Source organism: Thermobia domestica, chromosome 8, assembly GCF_964235325.1.
Source record: "Thermobia domestica chromosome 8, izTheDome1.hap1.1, whole genome shotgun sequence".
Taxonomy (NCBI): Eukaryota; Metazoa; Arthropoda; class Insecta; order Zygentoma; family Lepismatidae; genus Thermobia; species Thermobia domestica.
Window position 1 is genome coordinate 243,647,071 of NC_137461.1, and position 18,431 is coordinate 243,665,501.

General features: G+C 34.7%; 1 protein-coding gene across 1 annotated transcript in view; it reads left to right on the forward strand.

The window, feature by feature from the left end:
* The window catches only part of LOC145692526 (uncharacterized), a 78,035-nt gene that overhangs the window by 29,330 nt on the left and 30,274 nt on the right, over window positions 1-18,431 (forward strand). The window contains exons 5-6 of the mRNA XM_081767833.1: window positions 2,770-2,825; window positions 16,477-16,569. Of these exons, the coding sequence (XP_081623959.1) occupies window positions 2,770-2,825; window positions 16,477-16,569 (149 nt within the window). The remainder of the gene's footprint in view (window positions 1-2,769; window positions 2,826-16,476; window positions 16,570-18,431) is intronic.

An 18,431-nucleotide genomic window follows, 5' to 3' on the forward strand; every position in this document is an offset into this window, starting at 1 on the left:
GGTATTTTGCTTAGCCAGAAACAATCTGTACATCCGCAAATAGAGGGAAATTACGTATGTTCTCCGTTGGCACGTGCAGGGTACAGAATATCATGGTTTGATAGATATTATCCACTTGTGTACGTACACAAAACAATCCAGAAAATATGAACCACAACATGGACTTTCTAGGATTGCAGTTCTCCTGTTTTGACACAAACAGCGTCAGGAAAGCTGCCTTTAGTCCAAATCTACGGATTTTACTTCTAAATTCTCTCGATTTTCCTCTTGATGCAAAAAATGTAAGATTAAAGAAAACAAAAATACCCTATAATCAGGGCCGAACTTATGGGAGTTGCACCCGTGCACATGCACCCTCCACGTTTGTTGCAAATATAGCCTACACTATCTAAAATCAGAAGCTAGAAGTGAAAATAGCAACACTTTCCAAACCTTCCTGCCGTCATATTTTCATTTAGGGTTAAAAGAAAGCGTAGTTTTCCAAAAGCAATAAATTAAGTCGACTTTCTGAAGATTGATGGAAAAATATTCACCAAGCAAGATAATATTCCTCATTCAGACCGTAGATGCCTAAAGGCATTTAAGAAGTTCAAATTTAATTCAAATATACTGGTGATTATTGGTGCACCTTTCATCAGAAAATCCTATGTATAAGCATTCTGTCTTTATTTTCACGTCAGTTGCCACCAATTTGAGAAGTTGCCATACGTAGTGGTGTTCAACTAACCTCTTTCTTTTCATGTATTTTTTATTTTATTTTATTGCCCATAAATTTCAGGCTCTTTCACCCTTCCCCCACTTTCCTCCCACCTAACATTCTGTCATGTATCTGATTATGCAGCTCCTTCTCAACTAACTTCTCTTCGCCTTTTTAATTTCATCTATTTGTTTTTCCTCCAATAGGCCTACTACTCCTAACACTTCAACATTTTTATTACCCATAGTTAATTTTGACATTTCTCTCCTCACCCACGCTTCAAAAACTCCCAGCCTTATTCAGTGGATTTTCCATAGTGACAATAGTTTCGTCCAATAATGTACATATTCAGCACGAAACAATTTGTATTTTTTTTCTTTTTACTTAACTTTCTATTAAAGGGACGGAAAAAACTTTTGTTTCTTTCTTCCTTTCTTTTCTGTTAAGTGCTTCATTCGCCTTTTTGTGCTTGTTTTAAGATGTGGAGAAGTGGTATTCTTTTTTTCGGAAAGTGGGGATGGTACAGAGAAACGCATATCTCATTAACTTTCTCTGTGGAAATGATTAATCCTCCATAGTTATTTTATTACAGTCGAGTTCCGGAAACTCGACCTCCGATATATTGATATTCCGTATAACTCGATAATCATTTTTTTAAAAAATATATTTGTATATTAAAATCACTATTGCTGCTTCGAATATGCCGTAGTGTATTAATATCGTAATATAAATGCCGTAATATACAGATAGATGAAATTAATGCTACCTCGATTCGAATATACCGTAGTATACTCGATCCTTGTGCACCAAAATTAGGCGCGGTACTCTGTGAATCAGTAATGAGGGCATCAGTAAATGTGTAATTCACTTCCTGTGATGAATACCTACAGTTACTTAATTAGTGGCAAGGGCGCCAATCCTGGGAGGGCCAGGGGACCCGGGACCCCTAATACTCATGTGGGCCTCCATGTATTTTAATGAATATGTATTTTATACGTATTTTTATTGTTATATGTATTTTTATGAATATACAATATTTGGCATAATTTCAATTCAATTTGTCTTAAAAGTCCCTTTAGATCCTTGTCTGCAACCAAACACACATTTCAATGGTTTCCAGCCCCCTAAAGTTACAGAAAAATCGGCGCCCTTAATTATTGGTGATGGATCTGAGGTCGGTTTCATTTGTTAACTCTTCGTTGACTGGAGTTTGGTGCATGAAGCCCAGGGTTCGATTCTCGGTGGGATAACATTGATCGCTTTGCAGTGCTGCAGATTCAAATGTAAACTGCATACCTCGTTTTATATAGCCTCCGTGCTAAGAACTATTCAACCAATCAATAGTCAATAGCCTTTGCTTCGAGTTTTTGCCAGTTGTGATTTTAAATTCTAAGTTAGCCCACTTTTCTAACTATACACTATCTGAAGATCAATTCAAGAAGTTCCTTTCATAACACTATCTTCTGATTCAGTCAAGGAAAGTAATGAGACAGAGGTAACTGAAGTAGATGAAACTTCAGTAAAGGTCAGGGAATTGTTCACGCACTGTTCACACGGTATAAATATACACAGGTAAATAAGATTCGAACATGCTACTGCAAGACTTTTTATTGCATAATACAAGCATGTAACCATATAAAGCACTCACATAATAGTGGATCACTGATGGAGAAAGAAAAATTTCTCTTTGTATAGAAAGATCGCCTCGAGTCAACCCACTAACAACACTTCCAGTAGCATGAGAGAGCTTTCACTATCAAATAAGTAATATACATTCTCTCGCGATACCCTGAAGCCAGAGAGATTATAGAATCCACCACAAGACAGAGAGCTAACCCGACCGACCAGGAAGTTTATATTTTTTAGTCCCTTACAGTGAATGGTAAGGCACACAAACACTCTCCTTTATACGGCGAAGAAAAGTTAGTATTTCACGTAGCGTGTAATCTCAACCGGAATACAAACGGCTCGGATCAAAATCGAAAGTGGAGTGACAATAGTGCATCACATAAGGCGACGCACACACAGACTTTTTTAAACATTGATTAGTGCAAGATGATGCTTAAGTGTAGCACTTGTCAATTAGTTTTATTTGTTTCAGTTTTCCACTTAAGTTCTTCAAAATTATGTAAGTAGTTTTATATTTTTTTTCTTCTATTTTAGACAGAAATAGTTGTGAATCGCAGTTGATAAGTGAAAGTAGCAAGAATTAGTGTAAAAATTTCAGTTTTTAAGATTATATAAGATGGTCATTAAAAATTTGTATTCTTCATTTTAATATGAAATTTAAAGATTCATTAATTTTTTAAGTGAAGTACTTCTTAAAATCAATTTCCAAAACCCGCAGACCACTCAAACCATAGAAAAGACAGATAATATTAACTGTTATTCAGTACCAAACAGGAGAATAAAATGAAATGAACTTTCCAGTTTTACGTTTCACGTTTACACTCTCAGTGGTTCTCAACCTTTTTTGACTTCACTGAACGTCCAGGATTTCGCGACACATTTGTTTCACATGTTTATTATTATTATTATTATTATAATAATAATAATAATAATAATAATAATAATAATAATAATAATAATAATAATAATAATAATAATAATAATAATAATAATAATAATAATATCTATTATAATAGTGAAACCAATTAGTTTTTATAATGACTTTATATAGCTCTGAGAATTATTGCTACCTCTGGAGGTGTTGACTGGTACAGTCTGTCTCGATATTAATTAGTTATTATAAAATTCTTTACGATTTTTAAATTCTAAAATTTCGTGATATATCTTAAGGGAATGCGTGACTCTCCAGCGTGTCGCGACACATCGGTTGAGAATCACTGAAACGAAACATATGATTAATAAAAGTGAAAGATTATGAAAGAATTCGTAGAATGAGAATGTGGAAGGGAACTGCTGAACACTGAGATGACCCGCGCATACAATGTAGTCTTCAACGAACTCAAAAAGCCTGGGATCGCATCACGCATTCCTTGCACCAGAGACAAGGCCTCTACCACTGAGCTACCGTGCCCCAGGGGCGGATCCAGGGGGGGGCGATCGGGACAATTGCCCCCCCCCAAAAAAAGAGGAAACTTTCTTATTTTATATATATAAATAAAACCCACTCCAAAGTTTGGAGCCCTTAAAAGTAGCAGTATGACAACCCACCGCCCCTCCCAGAAGTTAGTCCTGGATCCGCCCCTGCCGTGCCCCATATCGAATAGAAGGTGTAAGTAACTTAAAGAAAAACTAAAGTAAGTTTAAGTAAAGTAAGTATTATGTCATTCTAAAAATAAAATAATAAAGTTCATATTACTAATATTTTATTAGCAAGGATACTGCGTAACTATCTGCATAAAACGTAAGGTGAAAGGTAGTGAAAGACAGAAAAACTCAAATGAACAATATGGTTGTCGAAATGAGGAAACGGAATTGTCTTAAGAAAACTCATTAACAAAAGTTTCACCACAAACTGTTTTGACCTGGGACTAACCCATAGATCTTATTAGAGCCGTATTGTTTGGTCAGTTTATTTCTGAGCTAAAATATACATATTACGTATGTCACTTATTTCAAATTCATTTAATTTTAATATAAAGAAAGGAAAGAAAGACAGTCATTTCGTTTAATTTCAGGCTATATGAGCATGTGGCTGACATCGTTCCGTGTATTTTCAGACTTCTCATACTTCCACCGTCCTCTCATTTCCCCCCACAATCATTCATTTGCCTTCGGTCGGTCTTCTTTAGACTACAAATCATATATGTGGAAATTAATGGTGCTAATAATTTCATTTCACATATTTTTTCAAAAATAAAAAGTGGAAAGATCAAAGAATAATACTTTTAAAAAATCTCTGCTTAAGTTTTCAGTTAAGTACAAAATGTGCTTGGTAAATTAGCCAATGTTTTGTAATGGTTTCATGTGTCATTCAATTCTAACTTAAAAAAAAAAAAAAAAAAACTTTATTCTTGTCATTAGTCATTTAAGCTGACGACGTCTGTTTCTGAGATAATCTTTATTTTTGTATAGATAGTCATTTAAGCCTACAACATCTGATTCTGAGATACACTTTATTTTTGCAAAGTACATCATTTAAGCCTACAACATCTGTTTCTAAGGTAGTATTTATTCTTGCACAGTTCGTCATTTAAGCCTACAACATCTGATTCTGAGATAGTCTTTATTTTTGCACAATTCGTCATTTCAGCCTACAACATCTGACTCTGAAATAATCTTCTCTGTTGCTCAATTAATCATTTAAACCTACAACATGCTCGATATGCTACATTAAAATCGATATAAAGTACACCTTCACAATCACATACTTAGTAAAAGGCTTCTTAAGTATTATCAGTACTGTACTACAATGGAGTTATAAAGAATATGCAGATTTTATTATCTGAAATCGACACATATCTATAAATAGTAACTTTTGTGCATTTGAAAAGAGATAAATAATTAAAATTATATAATATTTCATATTATCATTTACCCAATATTTTCCTCAAAAATACTTTAAAATTAAAATCTATTATTCCTACTATCTACTGTTCCATTTGTAAACTAGAGCTTATTGTAACCACTTATGTATGAAAGTAATGATACTTCTTTCACTTTCTATGTCCCCTATACACCTTATTATTTTATGTAAAATTAACTCTTAACTATGCTGGAGAGGTCTAATTGGATAATAGATACTTCTATTTCGCTTGTATTAACCATCTACATCTTTTTTTAAATATATTTTATTCTTGTCATTGGTCATGCGTCATTTAAGCTCAAAACGTTTCTGGCATGTTGCTCAGTTCGTTACTTAAGCTCAGTGCCGGATTTACGTATAAGCTAAACAAGCTATAGCTTAGGGTTCACGCTCTTGGGGACCGATTATTGATTATTGAAGAAAGTAGCGATTGTGAAATATTTGGTGGAATGAGATTGTGGAAAGAAACGGGAGAATTTGAAGAAAACCTATGTACACGATTTCGTCCACTAAAAAAGTTCTAGGATCGAACCGGGTGCTCTTCGGATCGGAAGTGAGCCACCCGACAGTCAGCCACCGTGTTCCTCTTCTCCTACGAGACATATGAACGTCAATTAGTTGACGAAATTTCTATGAAATATTTTTTTTTAATTTAAAAAATTACATTAACAACTTTTTAATCACTGTCATTTTTCGATCTCGCCAATATTTTTTAAAAATGTGAAAAAACTTGGGGCTGGGAGAAGAGCTGATGTACACTCATGTCCAAAATGATTGTCGCATATCTATGACCGTCTTCTTGTAAGAATATAATTTGATAATGATTTTGAAGTATACCTTTAATACTGATATTATGTGTACAATCGGGAAATATATATATTTGTTTTAAATTTCATAGGAAAAGAATTATAAATGCGAAAATTAGAATGACTAAAACAAAATGTTGTTAAATGGACAAGAAAGTTTTATTTTTGTTTTATTGTTCTTATTTACTGCTCTTTTGACATGAAATTTGCCACATATATGTCTTTGTCGGTTATACACATACTAACATTGGGCGAAATCTTTATCAAATTATATTCCTACAACAACATATTTATAGACATGCGACAATAATTTTGGACATGAGTGTACAATCTTAAATTAAAAATCATGTTCCCATTTCATTTGATTTCAGTATTTTTCGAAGTTAATTTTAATAGTTTTCTTTTACATATATATTTTTAAAAAACTACTTTATTTACATTTTTTTTCAAAAAAATGTACAAAACTAGCATATAATATTAAGATAACATATTGATTTGGAAATTAAAATTGTTTTTATTTAGATATTGTACAAGTCATGTTATTTACGTGTTTAACAAGTTAAAATTGTCATTTTCGACACGAAAACTATAAGTTAGTGATATAACAATAGGTTTGCGTTATGTATTAAATTTGAATTAAACTGAAAGTTGTAAAAACATTTGGTTATTTCACACTGAAATATAACATTACAATTACATACCGGTAATAGAAAGCACTATGCATTCTGTTATCACGAATTTTCAACAAGCGTAAGATTAAATTAAATTTCTATGAACGTATGTATCAGTTTATATAAATCCCATAATAAGCATTTACCTCCCATTCATGGAACTAATGTTATGCCATCCATCGGGTCGTTTTTCATCCGAACGACAGCAGCCAGAAGGCTCCTGTATTGAAAAAATTCCAGCAGTATTAAGAGCTAGTACATAGTATTATATCATTAACGGCGGAGTGTCGGGAATATCTACCGGCGCTTTTTATGCATGAAAAGTCATGTAAACCATATTGGTTAACCTGATTCTCGCAAACTGGACAGCAATGAGCTCACAAACAGCCAAACCTAAACGTAAGGCAACAGAAATTTGAAAGTTTTCATTTGATAAATGAAATCTTAAAGGTGAAGGAGCTATCGCAATCAACATGCACCCGCTTTTGCGACATGACGCAGCAAGGAGCCTGGCTTCATCTTCCGGAACAACAGCGAATTGTAACAGATGATTATGTAAGTGAGATGCAATGGTGTATACCACGATGACTGATAACACCTATTACTAATTTCTGTTTTTTTTTTTTTTTTTTTTTTTTTAAGATTAAAGTTTGGTCAGAAGGTATCAAAGTCATAAAGATATCAAAGTCAAATATGAAATGTCGTGTATGTACTTTCCTCTGCAAACTAATGTAATCCTTTTCCTAAAAGATGTATTAATACTTCTGAGAGGACAGTATAAAAAATAATAGCTTCCAGTCTATATTTGATTTTGAGCTCTATCGTGGCTAAGCGGTTAGCAGACGAGCGCCTTTGGAAGACTCGAGTTCGATTGCCGGTGGGAGTTTATGTGGTTCGGACGCCATATTAAACTGTAGGTCCACGTCTCATATAGCCTCGCTACTGAACTTGATGATGAATTCAAAATCAAATCAAATTAAGTAATAAAAAAAACGCTATCTACAGGACCAATTCGATGTCGATCAAACTTTGCATAGAACTTGACCATGATTTGATTAGTAAGACCATGATATGCATAGAACATGACCATGATTTGACCATGACATGTGACATATTTTCTTGTAAGATCTTTGGTTTCCAAGCCAACAACATTGGAATCATATTTTTGGAGGAAAAAGATCACAGTACTTACTAGTTACATTATTTATAATAACCAAGATTTAGGACTTTTAGGGGTAGTTTTCATAGGAGAAATTGAAGAAAAAAGATGTACTAATACAAGGTAAACAGTGGAGATATGTGTATTTGGATACATAATGAAGCATTTTATTTCGAACTTTGGGATACTTTATTTTAAAATTCTATGCAATAAAAAGCATTATCGTTTATTTAAAGTTGAATCACTTTTCATTTTTTTGTCTAAGTTCATTTACTTTTCTTACAAGAAAGTTTTCTTGCTGTTTGTTAATTTCTTCAACCCATGTAATTTCTTAATCAGTAAAAACGACAGATTGTTTTCCTGTCAGCATTCCTATCATCACCTCACCTTTGGTTAATCTATGAGCACGCACTTTTCATCGAGACTGAGGAAATAGTCAACGATCCAGGATATTAACCCGGAAGGACCATCGAACAAAAAACCATTGAGAGACTTTTGGGAAGAGATAGTCCGGATCGTATGAGAGACGAGCCAACATGTAGGAGCACGAGCTACAATTCCGAATTAAGAGAAGTTTACCTTGGTCTAACCTAGAGAGCACCTTGTCTTAACAGACGTTATAGCTATTAACTACCATGGATATTTCGTTAAAGAGCGATTTCGATTTTGATTAGATTTACTGTTTTCGCAACGCTAGTTTTCCTGCCCGGGTTTCGCAAACCCTTAACACACGACTACCTAGACGCCCAGTAGACCAGAGAGAAGGATGGACGGACATCAATCCACTGGAAGAATCGTCGAGGAGGAAACACCGAGATTTACAAGTAAGTGCGAGTAGATTAACCAATCCTAAAAGTTACTCCCTTCTCACCCATTTCAACCCCTTCGACATCACAATCTGTTTCTTTCATACATGCTCAATTTTATTTGTACGCAACCCAGGTTAGATCCCGTACTTTATGCTCTACCAAATTCAATGTTTACAAATTCCTGGGCGCAACTTGTCAGTTCTGACATCCCCAATTACATAATTAATTAGTGCGTTGTCTGAGCTTTCAGACTGACAAGAGGCGACTGCACATGGCGGAGATGTGGTTTTAACTGTTGATCTTGTGTGGATGCACACATATTTGTAACCCTCGATTTTTCTCATCTAGCTGAAGATAATTAAGATTTATTTTTGCATTAGTTTGTTCGCCGCCCAACGTTAGAATTTACTGAAATTCTATTTGTTTTACCACCCTCCCTCCATCCTCTCAATTTGTTGTGTTGTTTTGTTTTTTGTGTGCATTTTTACACACACTATTTAGAGATAAAATTGTGAATTCTGGCATTATGGCATAAGCTCGACTTACGTCTCTAGATTCGATTGTGCGCCCCACATTTTTTCACTGCAAGTACGGGGAAGACGTTATTTGTTTATTAGAGTATTTTGAATCTTACTGCGTCATTTATGAGTTCAACGCAGTCAAGAAGCGTCATTTGCTGCCATATTTATTACGGGGCGGGGCCTTGATGTGGTTTTTAGCATTAACTAGGACAGACGAACTAGTGAAGTTGTCGTATGCAGACATAAAAAGACGTATGATTACATTATTTGGATGTTTTGTTGTTAAGAAGGTTACGGAACACATCATTCGATCTAGAGATCAAAAAGAAGGGGAACCCATTATCACATATATTTATGACAAGCTAGATCTCATGCTTAGTTTCGAAAAAGCTATGCCTATACAGCAACAAATTAATTTCCTACTTGAAGGATTATTGCCTCAGTACTTTAAACTCACATGCATTAAAATGTTTTCGTCGGTCGATGCGTTCTGTGAATTTTTATTACAAGAACAGTCAGCTGAGTTAATTGTGAATTATAAGACGCTTGTTAAAGCTAAGTCTAAAAAACAAATCTTGCAGTGTAGCACAGCGGAATTTATCACAAAGATAGCTGATGTTTCGTTGCGCGATAATTCTCATGTTTCATTTCTTCTCGAAGATCAACAGGAGAGAAAAGAAATGCTTGCAGGTTTGCATCATGATATCTTATCCGCTGGGAATGAATGTGGTAATCAACAGTTTGTAGATTCTATCCCGCTTCATCAAGAGAAATGTAACTCTTTTTCTTCTTTTTGTACTTCTGGATGTAAGAGTGACATGAATAATAATACGCATAACAGAATGAGTTCTCCCACGAATACTTATGTTATTGCTAAGAACCAACAGAACACAAGCGTACCGGAAATTATAGTATGTCTCACGCGAATAATAATATACACTGTCCAGCTAAGACATTAGTGTGCAATATGGTTCAATTCAAGAGAAGTGATAATTGTAATGTTTTAAATAGCAAATATAATTCAGGGAATAGTGGCAGACCTGCTTTTGAAGACCCACACAATTATTAGGGATAAGAGTCTACCTTGTATCAAAATTACTATTGGAAATAAAGAGTATAAAGCGTTGTTGGACTCTGATAGTCAAATTTCTATCTGTACTAGGGAGCTTCTTCCTCCTAACACTAGACTTGTTAAAAGACGTACTATCATCCCTGGCATCACGGTTAAAGGACTTGAAACTAACACGTTAGCTGTGCTGAAGTTCAAAATTGACGACTATTCATTTATGCATACTTTTAGAGTTGTAGACAAATTTGCATCTTCTATTTTGTTGGGGAATGATTGGTTACTTCCTTAGCATGTTACTATTAACCAAGACATTCACGTAGTTCACATAGTTAGGTTTGGGAAACCCACTGATTACGCGCTACCTGAGAGTCATGCTACAGGCACAGTTTCCGAACAAACAGCGAACTTAATGCAAGCGTATTTCATAACAGCGAAATCTGTTACTTTACCACCAAAATCTAGTGTTTCAGTGCCTGTTCGTAAAATTAATGATTTAGTGGGAGTTAAGAATATTTTGCAACCCAATGAAAAGTGATTCAACTTTAAATAAACGATAATGCTTTTTACTGCATAGAATTTCAAAATAAAATGTCCCAGAGTAGGAAATAAAATGCTTCATTATGTGTCCAAATACATATATCTTCACAGAATGTCTGAAGAGGTTATATTTCCCTAAATTTATTTGACAATTGCCCTTTTGTCTAGTTGAAATCAACTTGATCTCTATTTGAACTGAATATAAATTATGTATATTCATATGTATAATATGGGATAGAACGAATATTTATATTGGGAAGAAAAAGGATAAAGCTATTGCTCTACATAAATCATGTCTAAATTGTTAAATGTAACCGCCTTTATATTTACAGATAAAACAATTTTGTATTTACTAAAGCTTCTAGTCGGGAACAAAATCGTATTCACTCGGAATGGCAACTCTGAAGATATTGCAAATTCGAAACATCATTTTGAAGATTAACCTCCAATTCTTCTTCGGGATAGCAATTTGGCTGTGGCCTCACCAAAGTAGATAGCTAACTCTTATTTCTCTCAGCGTTGTCGTTTCAAGTTCTTGATGCGAGCTGTCACATATTTGTAGTCATAACTACAAAACAGTTCTGCTTGCATATCATGAATCTTTTAAGCTAAAGAACTTGGCTCACCCTGCAAATTATATTTTGGTTCATTTCGATCCAGAGAAGGCATCATCTCCTTTATCTTATAGAAATTCTCGCACTGCATGATGACAGGGAAATATGAAATAAAATTATATAAAGTAATAATGAAAGAAGAGAAAAGGGGATTATGAATAGATTAAGGGGGGGAAAGGCTCAAAGAGAAAACAATTCGGGAAATTTATCTCTACCCACTGGATAATTTTACACCTATTCTTTTGGAGAATTTCTTTTTGCTCTAAAAGAACAGAAACAGTGCACCTAAAAGTACTAACCGCAATATGAGCATAATATACTCTGTACTTACAATAATAATTTGAAAAAGTGATATTTTAAAATCAATAAGTGATATTTTTCCACAGTCGGGAAAGTTACTACATACTTAGTTAACACAGCTCTGAATTATCTTTTTATTAATAGCAATAAAAAAGACACTTAGTCAACGTATCTCTTGTCAGATGCTGGCGTAATTACTCAATAAGTTCATATTGTTCGCTTCAAAACTTTCGGAACTTTTTTTGAGAGAATTCGTAAGAGATTTCAAATAGTGCATGTAGCAATGTAGCAGTTTGATGAAAATAACAGAAAATATTATATTAATCATGATTTCATCTTACATACCGCTCAAAAGTTTTCGAACAGACCGGATTTGAGCGACCATCTAGTGTGGACCTATTGTTTTGGTACGAAAATTTCGCCGCCGTGTGTCAGAGATACTCCTGTCTACACCATAAAATTTGACCATAGTTCAATTAAGATCTGAGAGATACTGCTCATTATATAGCTGTCTTTTTATAATTCTTAAAATAAACACACCAAAGTATATATATATATATATATATATATATATATATATATATATATATATATATATATATATATATATATATATATATATATATATAATTATCTCTCATAAAGATAAATAGTCAATTTTTAAAATAAGAACTAGTATTACTTAGCGACTTGACTGTTTTACTGTGCATCTAGAACAAAATTACTTTAGTAGCATTCTATAAGTGATTATTTCAGAAGAGTTACCACGGGGAGGATTTTGAATGTCTAAGGGGTTAAAGTAGTATTGGGGAAAATACCGGTAATTCACAGTAAGCACAATCGGAAATATGGCCCAGGGGAGGGCGGATTTCGTTGCTCTTGGAGGTTGAAATTTTTCTCTCGGCCCACCCATTGCAATCATCACTGTACTCTACTGTCAAATTTCTGTGATTTTTGTGCATTATACGAATTTTTCTTAAGCATGAATAAGATTTAGTTTCTATGTCTCGCTTTGTCTCCAATTAGTGGAAATCAGATTGGAAATAAAAACTAATTTACTTACTGTCAGAGATACCAAATAAAATTATGAAGTTCTCTTCGTACGTTTAGACGTGGTGCGTTATTATGGATTTTGAAAGAGCTTTAAAACTTAAGTGAGATCAGTTTGTAGGCTATAATTATGGTGTTACTTTTACCGCTAGTCAGATATGAATGTCTGATTCCGTGCAATTTCGCACGGAGCAGTTTCATATGGTGCTCATTATCTAGCAATTTCGCACTGTCTTCCTTATCGGATTAATCATTCTGCAGGTATGGTGTATTTTCACACGGTCCACTGCCAATCATGTGATTTCATCCTGGAACCGCTTTCATTATAGGAGTGTGAGGACAGAACAAAAGTCAATTAAGTAAGAACAGAAACAGAGCAAACACAAGTTAAAATAAATACGAGCAATTGAATTAATACTAGTTTCAAGTATTGTTCCTAAAATACATGCAGATATAGGAACCACATATAATAAGTCATTGGTGATAAGTCATTGGTAAGTCGCGTATGCATTGGTGCCTGATAAAATAGAACGAACATACAAGGAACTCTTTACATTTCTTAAAATCTGGTCTCGTCAGAACGAATCTCGAGTGCTGAAAGTGGATTTTGAGCTTTTTGCAATCAATGCATTGCGTGCAGTGTTTCCTAATTCACAGGTTTCTGGCTGCTAGTACCATTTTAACCACAGCATCTGGTGGAAGCTTGTAAGGTCTCGTCGAAGGATATCTCCACAGTGAAGATGTACGTCATCATGTTCGGAAGGGAACGGATAGTCCATTCGCGGATAATCGAGAATTTTCTCTATTCTAGTAATACACTAAATGTTCATTCTTCGATATTTTTTTTTGCTCAACGGGAAGATTAAACTCTGAATCCGTTTTGCACTGTAACCGTAGAACCAAGGCCGTAACTTGGAGGTGCAGGGGGGCACCTGCTCCCCCAGGAAAGCTCCCCGGCGTTCCAGGGAGGCTCAGTTTAAGACGAAATTTTCTTACTTCATATACGATACGAACATGAAATTATAAATGAAGCATCAAACAGGTTCATTACATTACATAGGAACAAAACAGCACACAAAAGGTAAATAAAACAAAAAATGAGTCGTGGAAACATTTCAGTAAAAAGTGTCTACTATTAGGGGCCCTAGAAATAACATATATTCGTATGGCTTTGAGATTTGTCAATATTGTTCCCTTAATTAATTTGTCATGTATGGAACGGGCCCTAGCGGTTAACTAGCGGGCCCCCAGACTTTGCCGTGCGGGAGGAAACTCAGGCTGCGGGGAGCCCATAAAGAGTAAGAGAAAGATGGGGAAAAAGGGGCCAAAAATGGGAAAAACAACTTTTCTAGGGGGCGCAAATGTGCATATTAGTGCTTATCCTCCTAAACCCCAGGAAAAATCTAAGTAACGACGCTGAGTAGAACTTTGTTTTTGAACTATCTGACTTAATGACTGATGAAACGTTTATTATATTGACAGAGTTTGCAAAAAGAACACTTGTGGTTCTCGTAGCTCTTGCAATTCATCACTTGCGTTAAATTTAAAGTATATGATAAATTTCTCATACTTTGTAGAATGCTAATTGATCAAAGTAACCGAACTACGATACCGTTTCCGGATATAAAATCTGTAAGCTACTGTCCTAACAGGTTGATTGAAGGATTATATTCAGTCCCACCAGAAAAATGTTGAGTTGGAATATTTAAATATAAAACAGAGTCGACTTCTTTCCGTTTTTTTCAAACTCTTTATTGGGGTATAGCTGTTAGTGGTCTGCACGGGCAGGAATTTTTACCCAGCCCAGCCCGTGAATTTACAATGTGAGGCCCGGCCCGAGCTCGTGTGATAATCAAATGAGACCGAAATAAGCCCAAATTATAGAAACTTAATTATTAACACAAATTGTATTTTTATTTACAGCAATTAGAGGTAAAATTTTGCCTCTAATTATGTCCTTTAAAGTTCTCCAGAAAAAACGGTGCAATATATATCGTTCTACAGTATATTTACAAAGTTAGGCCCCAGAAATATGGTTGTGTATTTAAAATTTTACCGCCCAAGCCCAGCCCGGGCCCGAAGTGATATACGTATGCTTTGGAAATACACATGGAAATACACATGCAGGCACCATGTGCACCAGAGGCTGCAAAAGAAATGTAACGGACTCTGCTTTAAAATCTACACCCTGTTTCAAAAAGAGTTTACGTATTTCGAATGCATATATTTATTAAACTTTAAGACATACGAATATGAAATTTTCCACACATATTTACGAACCTCTCAAGTTCCAATTACAGTTCAAAGTTCAAATTACAAATGTTCAGTATGTCCTTCATCAGCGACACGAGCAATATCACATCGATACTCAAATTCCTCCCATACTTGGGTAAGCTTGTCCTGCGTCACTGATATTATGGCAGTACGGATCCGGTTCTTCAACTCTTCCAGGTTCTGTGGGAGTGATGGTACATAAAAGTTGTCCTTAACGAAACCCCAGAGGAAGAAGTCACAGGGTGCTAAATCCGGTGACCGTGGAGGGCAGCTGAGACATGCTAAGTCGCCAGCTCCTTGACAACCAATCCAACGGTTCGGTAGAGTTTCATTCAGATATTCACTCATTTGGCGACTCCAGTGAGGGGGTGCCCTGTCTTGTTGAAAAATGAAGTTGTCTTCGTGCAGCCTCGGAAACAACCAGTTTTGTAACATAGCGAGATACTGCTCACTGTTAACCGTGTTTCCATTAAAGAAGAATGAGCCGTAAAGAGATGTTCGGGATATCGCACAAAACACATTGACTTTGGGCGAATCTCGTACATGCTCAATGACTGCATGTGGGTTCTGTAGGCCCCAAATTAAAATATTTTGTTTGTTAAGTGACCACTAACACGGAATGTCGCTTCATCACTGTACACGATGCGTTGTGCGAGGGTTATCATTCTCAATAGCATCCAGAATCTCTTTACAAAATGTCACACGTTTGCGTTTGTCATCAGGACGCAGAGTTTGTAACAGCTGTAACTTGTACGGCTTCATAACTAACCGACGTCTCAAAACAAGCCAAATTGTTGTTGTCGGCACTTGTAACTCCCGACTGACACGACGAGTTGATTTTGAAGGACTACGTTGGAAAGCAGTTTGAATTCGTGCAATATTTTCTTCAGGAACACAAATAGGGCGGCCACAAATTTTTCCTTTACATACACATCCTGTATCTACAAACTGCCGATACCATCTGCGAATGTTCCACCCATTCGGAGGATCAATTTGGTATCTGAAACGTGTTTGCACTGTAATCACGGAATTGCACTTCGCAAACTCGGGAACACAAAATGATTTCTGCTGCGAAGTAGCCATTTCAAACATATGACGGTTACCAAGCAAAACAGAAGACAACTGACATCTAGCGGCTATTAATATAAACTAGACTATGTATTCGTTTCTCCAATAGCCGAGCCGAGGGGCAGCGATCGATAGTTTGGACAAAATAATTCTTCGTAGTACGTATATTCTTTTTGAAACGGTGTATTATGCGCTATAAAGATTTGAGGGATAAAGATAATCTAGAATAATACAATTGAAAGATATGTCTGGAAAATTGTCGGCTGCGGAATTCAAATCCGAAAACTTCATCCAAAAATATATTATCTTTATCGCTCATATACACTTGTTCGTTTCGTGTTTGATGTATGATATATTTAACATACTCAATATATGTTTATAACAACAGTTTTTTAATATTTTTTTACAGCTGACTATTTCCCACTGTGCAAAGCTAAAGATCCAAATGTGAATGAATGTGTCAGGAAATCAGGAAATATTCTTTTCAAGCGATTAATTGAAGGTAAAAATTGATTTTCTCTTATTTAATACCTAACGTAATATTGTTTTGTTTTTTTAAAATGACAAACTCAAAATCAACATAGCAAGATTCCAAATATGAAAAAGAAATATTTATATCTATCTATCTATCTATCTATCTATCTATCTATCTATCTATCTATCTATCTATCTATCTATCTATCTATCTATCTATCTATCTATCTATCTATATCTATCTATCTATCTATCTATCTATCTATCTATCTATATATATATATATATATATATATATATATATATATATATATATATATATATATATATACCCTTTTATACAAATTTTGCTTGTGCATAAGATTCTTTAGATTTGCAGAGAAAACACGATTTTCAACTGTTTTTAGCTAGAATCATGTGACATAAAAGGTTTTGACTTTTCTAACGCAAGTGTGGTTAGAAATATTGTTTTTGCAAACCAATGTTTGAAATGAAATGAAATCTTTAAGTTCCATGGTTATGCAAGCTAGGCTAAAAGAGACGGTGATGATGGAAACGAATGAAATGGTGAAATGAAGAAAGTGGGAAGAAATGGAAGAACCTCGAGAAAACCCAAGCACACGGTGATTATCCACTATAAATTCCAAGTGGCGCGAGCTGGATCGAACCAGGGATTCCATACATCAGAGGTGAACGCTTTATCACTGAATCACCGCGGCCCTAAAATTAATCTATCATAGAATTAAGCTAGATTACAGCAGGATCACTACATAATAAGCGTTAAGAAACAACTCACAAATTTATAGGCCTATTAATTGATTCACAATATTCATGTTACCCAATCTTGCCTGACTATGTAATTATAATAAGTATAGATTAGTATTGGTATGGAATTATAAACTTAACCCATCTTCGCTTATAAAATCAACTTTCAAAACAAATGCTGTGCTTTAGTTTTAATCATTTAGAGAGCCGGGCTTCCTCTATAAAATCAATAGAGAAGGGAGCATTTTGAATTTAATATTTTGGACAAGACTAAAACGTTTCTTTAGAGATGTAATGAGAGAATGGGGTGTGGTTTGACATGGCGTGGAGTCATTAAATAACCAACCTTTCTTTACAAAATCTATTTGGGAAGTCTGATCTTCACATGGAATCATTCAGATAACCAACTTTTCTTATAAAATTCGCTACGAAAGATGCATTTTATGTTGAGTGTTTAGATAACCAATTCTCCTTTATAAAAACCTGTTCGAAAGTCTGTGTTTTAGCATGGAATCATGTAGTTAATAGGCGTTATTTTATAACGTTTGTAAGAAATGATATGGAAGTTTTAAATAAATTACATTTCTTTATTATTATTATTATTATTATTATTATTATTATTATTATTATTATTATTATTATTATTATTATTATTATTATTATTAATTACTCTACCTTTTGGCAGGGCCCGAAATTAATGAGGTGTTTGGGTCCGGAAATGTTTCTTTCACGTTTCTCGATCTTCATCTTCCTCTTTTTACTCGCAATATTTTATTCTATTTTTCAAATCATCAATCAGTTGTGTTCTTCTTCCTATTCCTCGCTCTCCTTCCATCTTTTCCTCTATGGCGTTATGAAGAAGTCAATTTATTTGCGATATGTATCCAATGCAATTGACCATTCTACGAAGGATGTTGCTTAAAAGTGTCCTCTTCTCTCCTATCGTTTTAAAATATCTTCGTTTGTTTCTCTCTCCTTCCATTTTATCTTCTCCATCTTCCTCCAACATTACCTTCCGAAGCTCTCTAAATATTCTCTAACTTCTGTATTGTCCAAGTTTCTGAACTATACAATCCAATATACCATAAAGGACTTGACTAACTTTATCCTGAGTCTAATATTAAG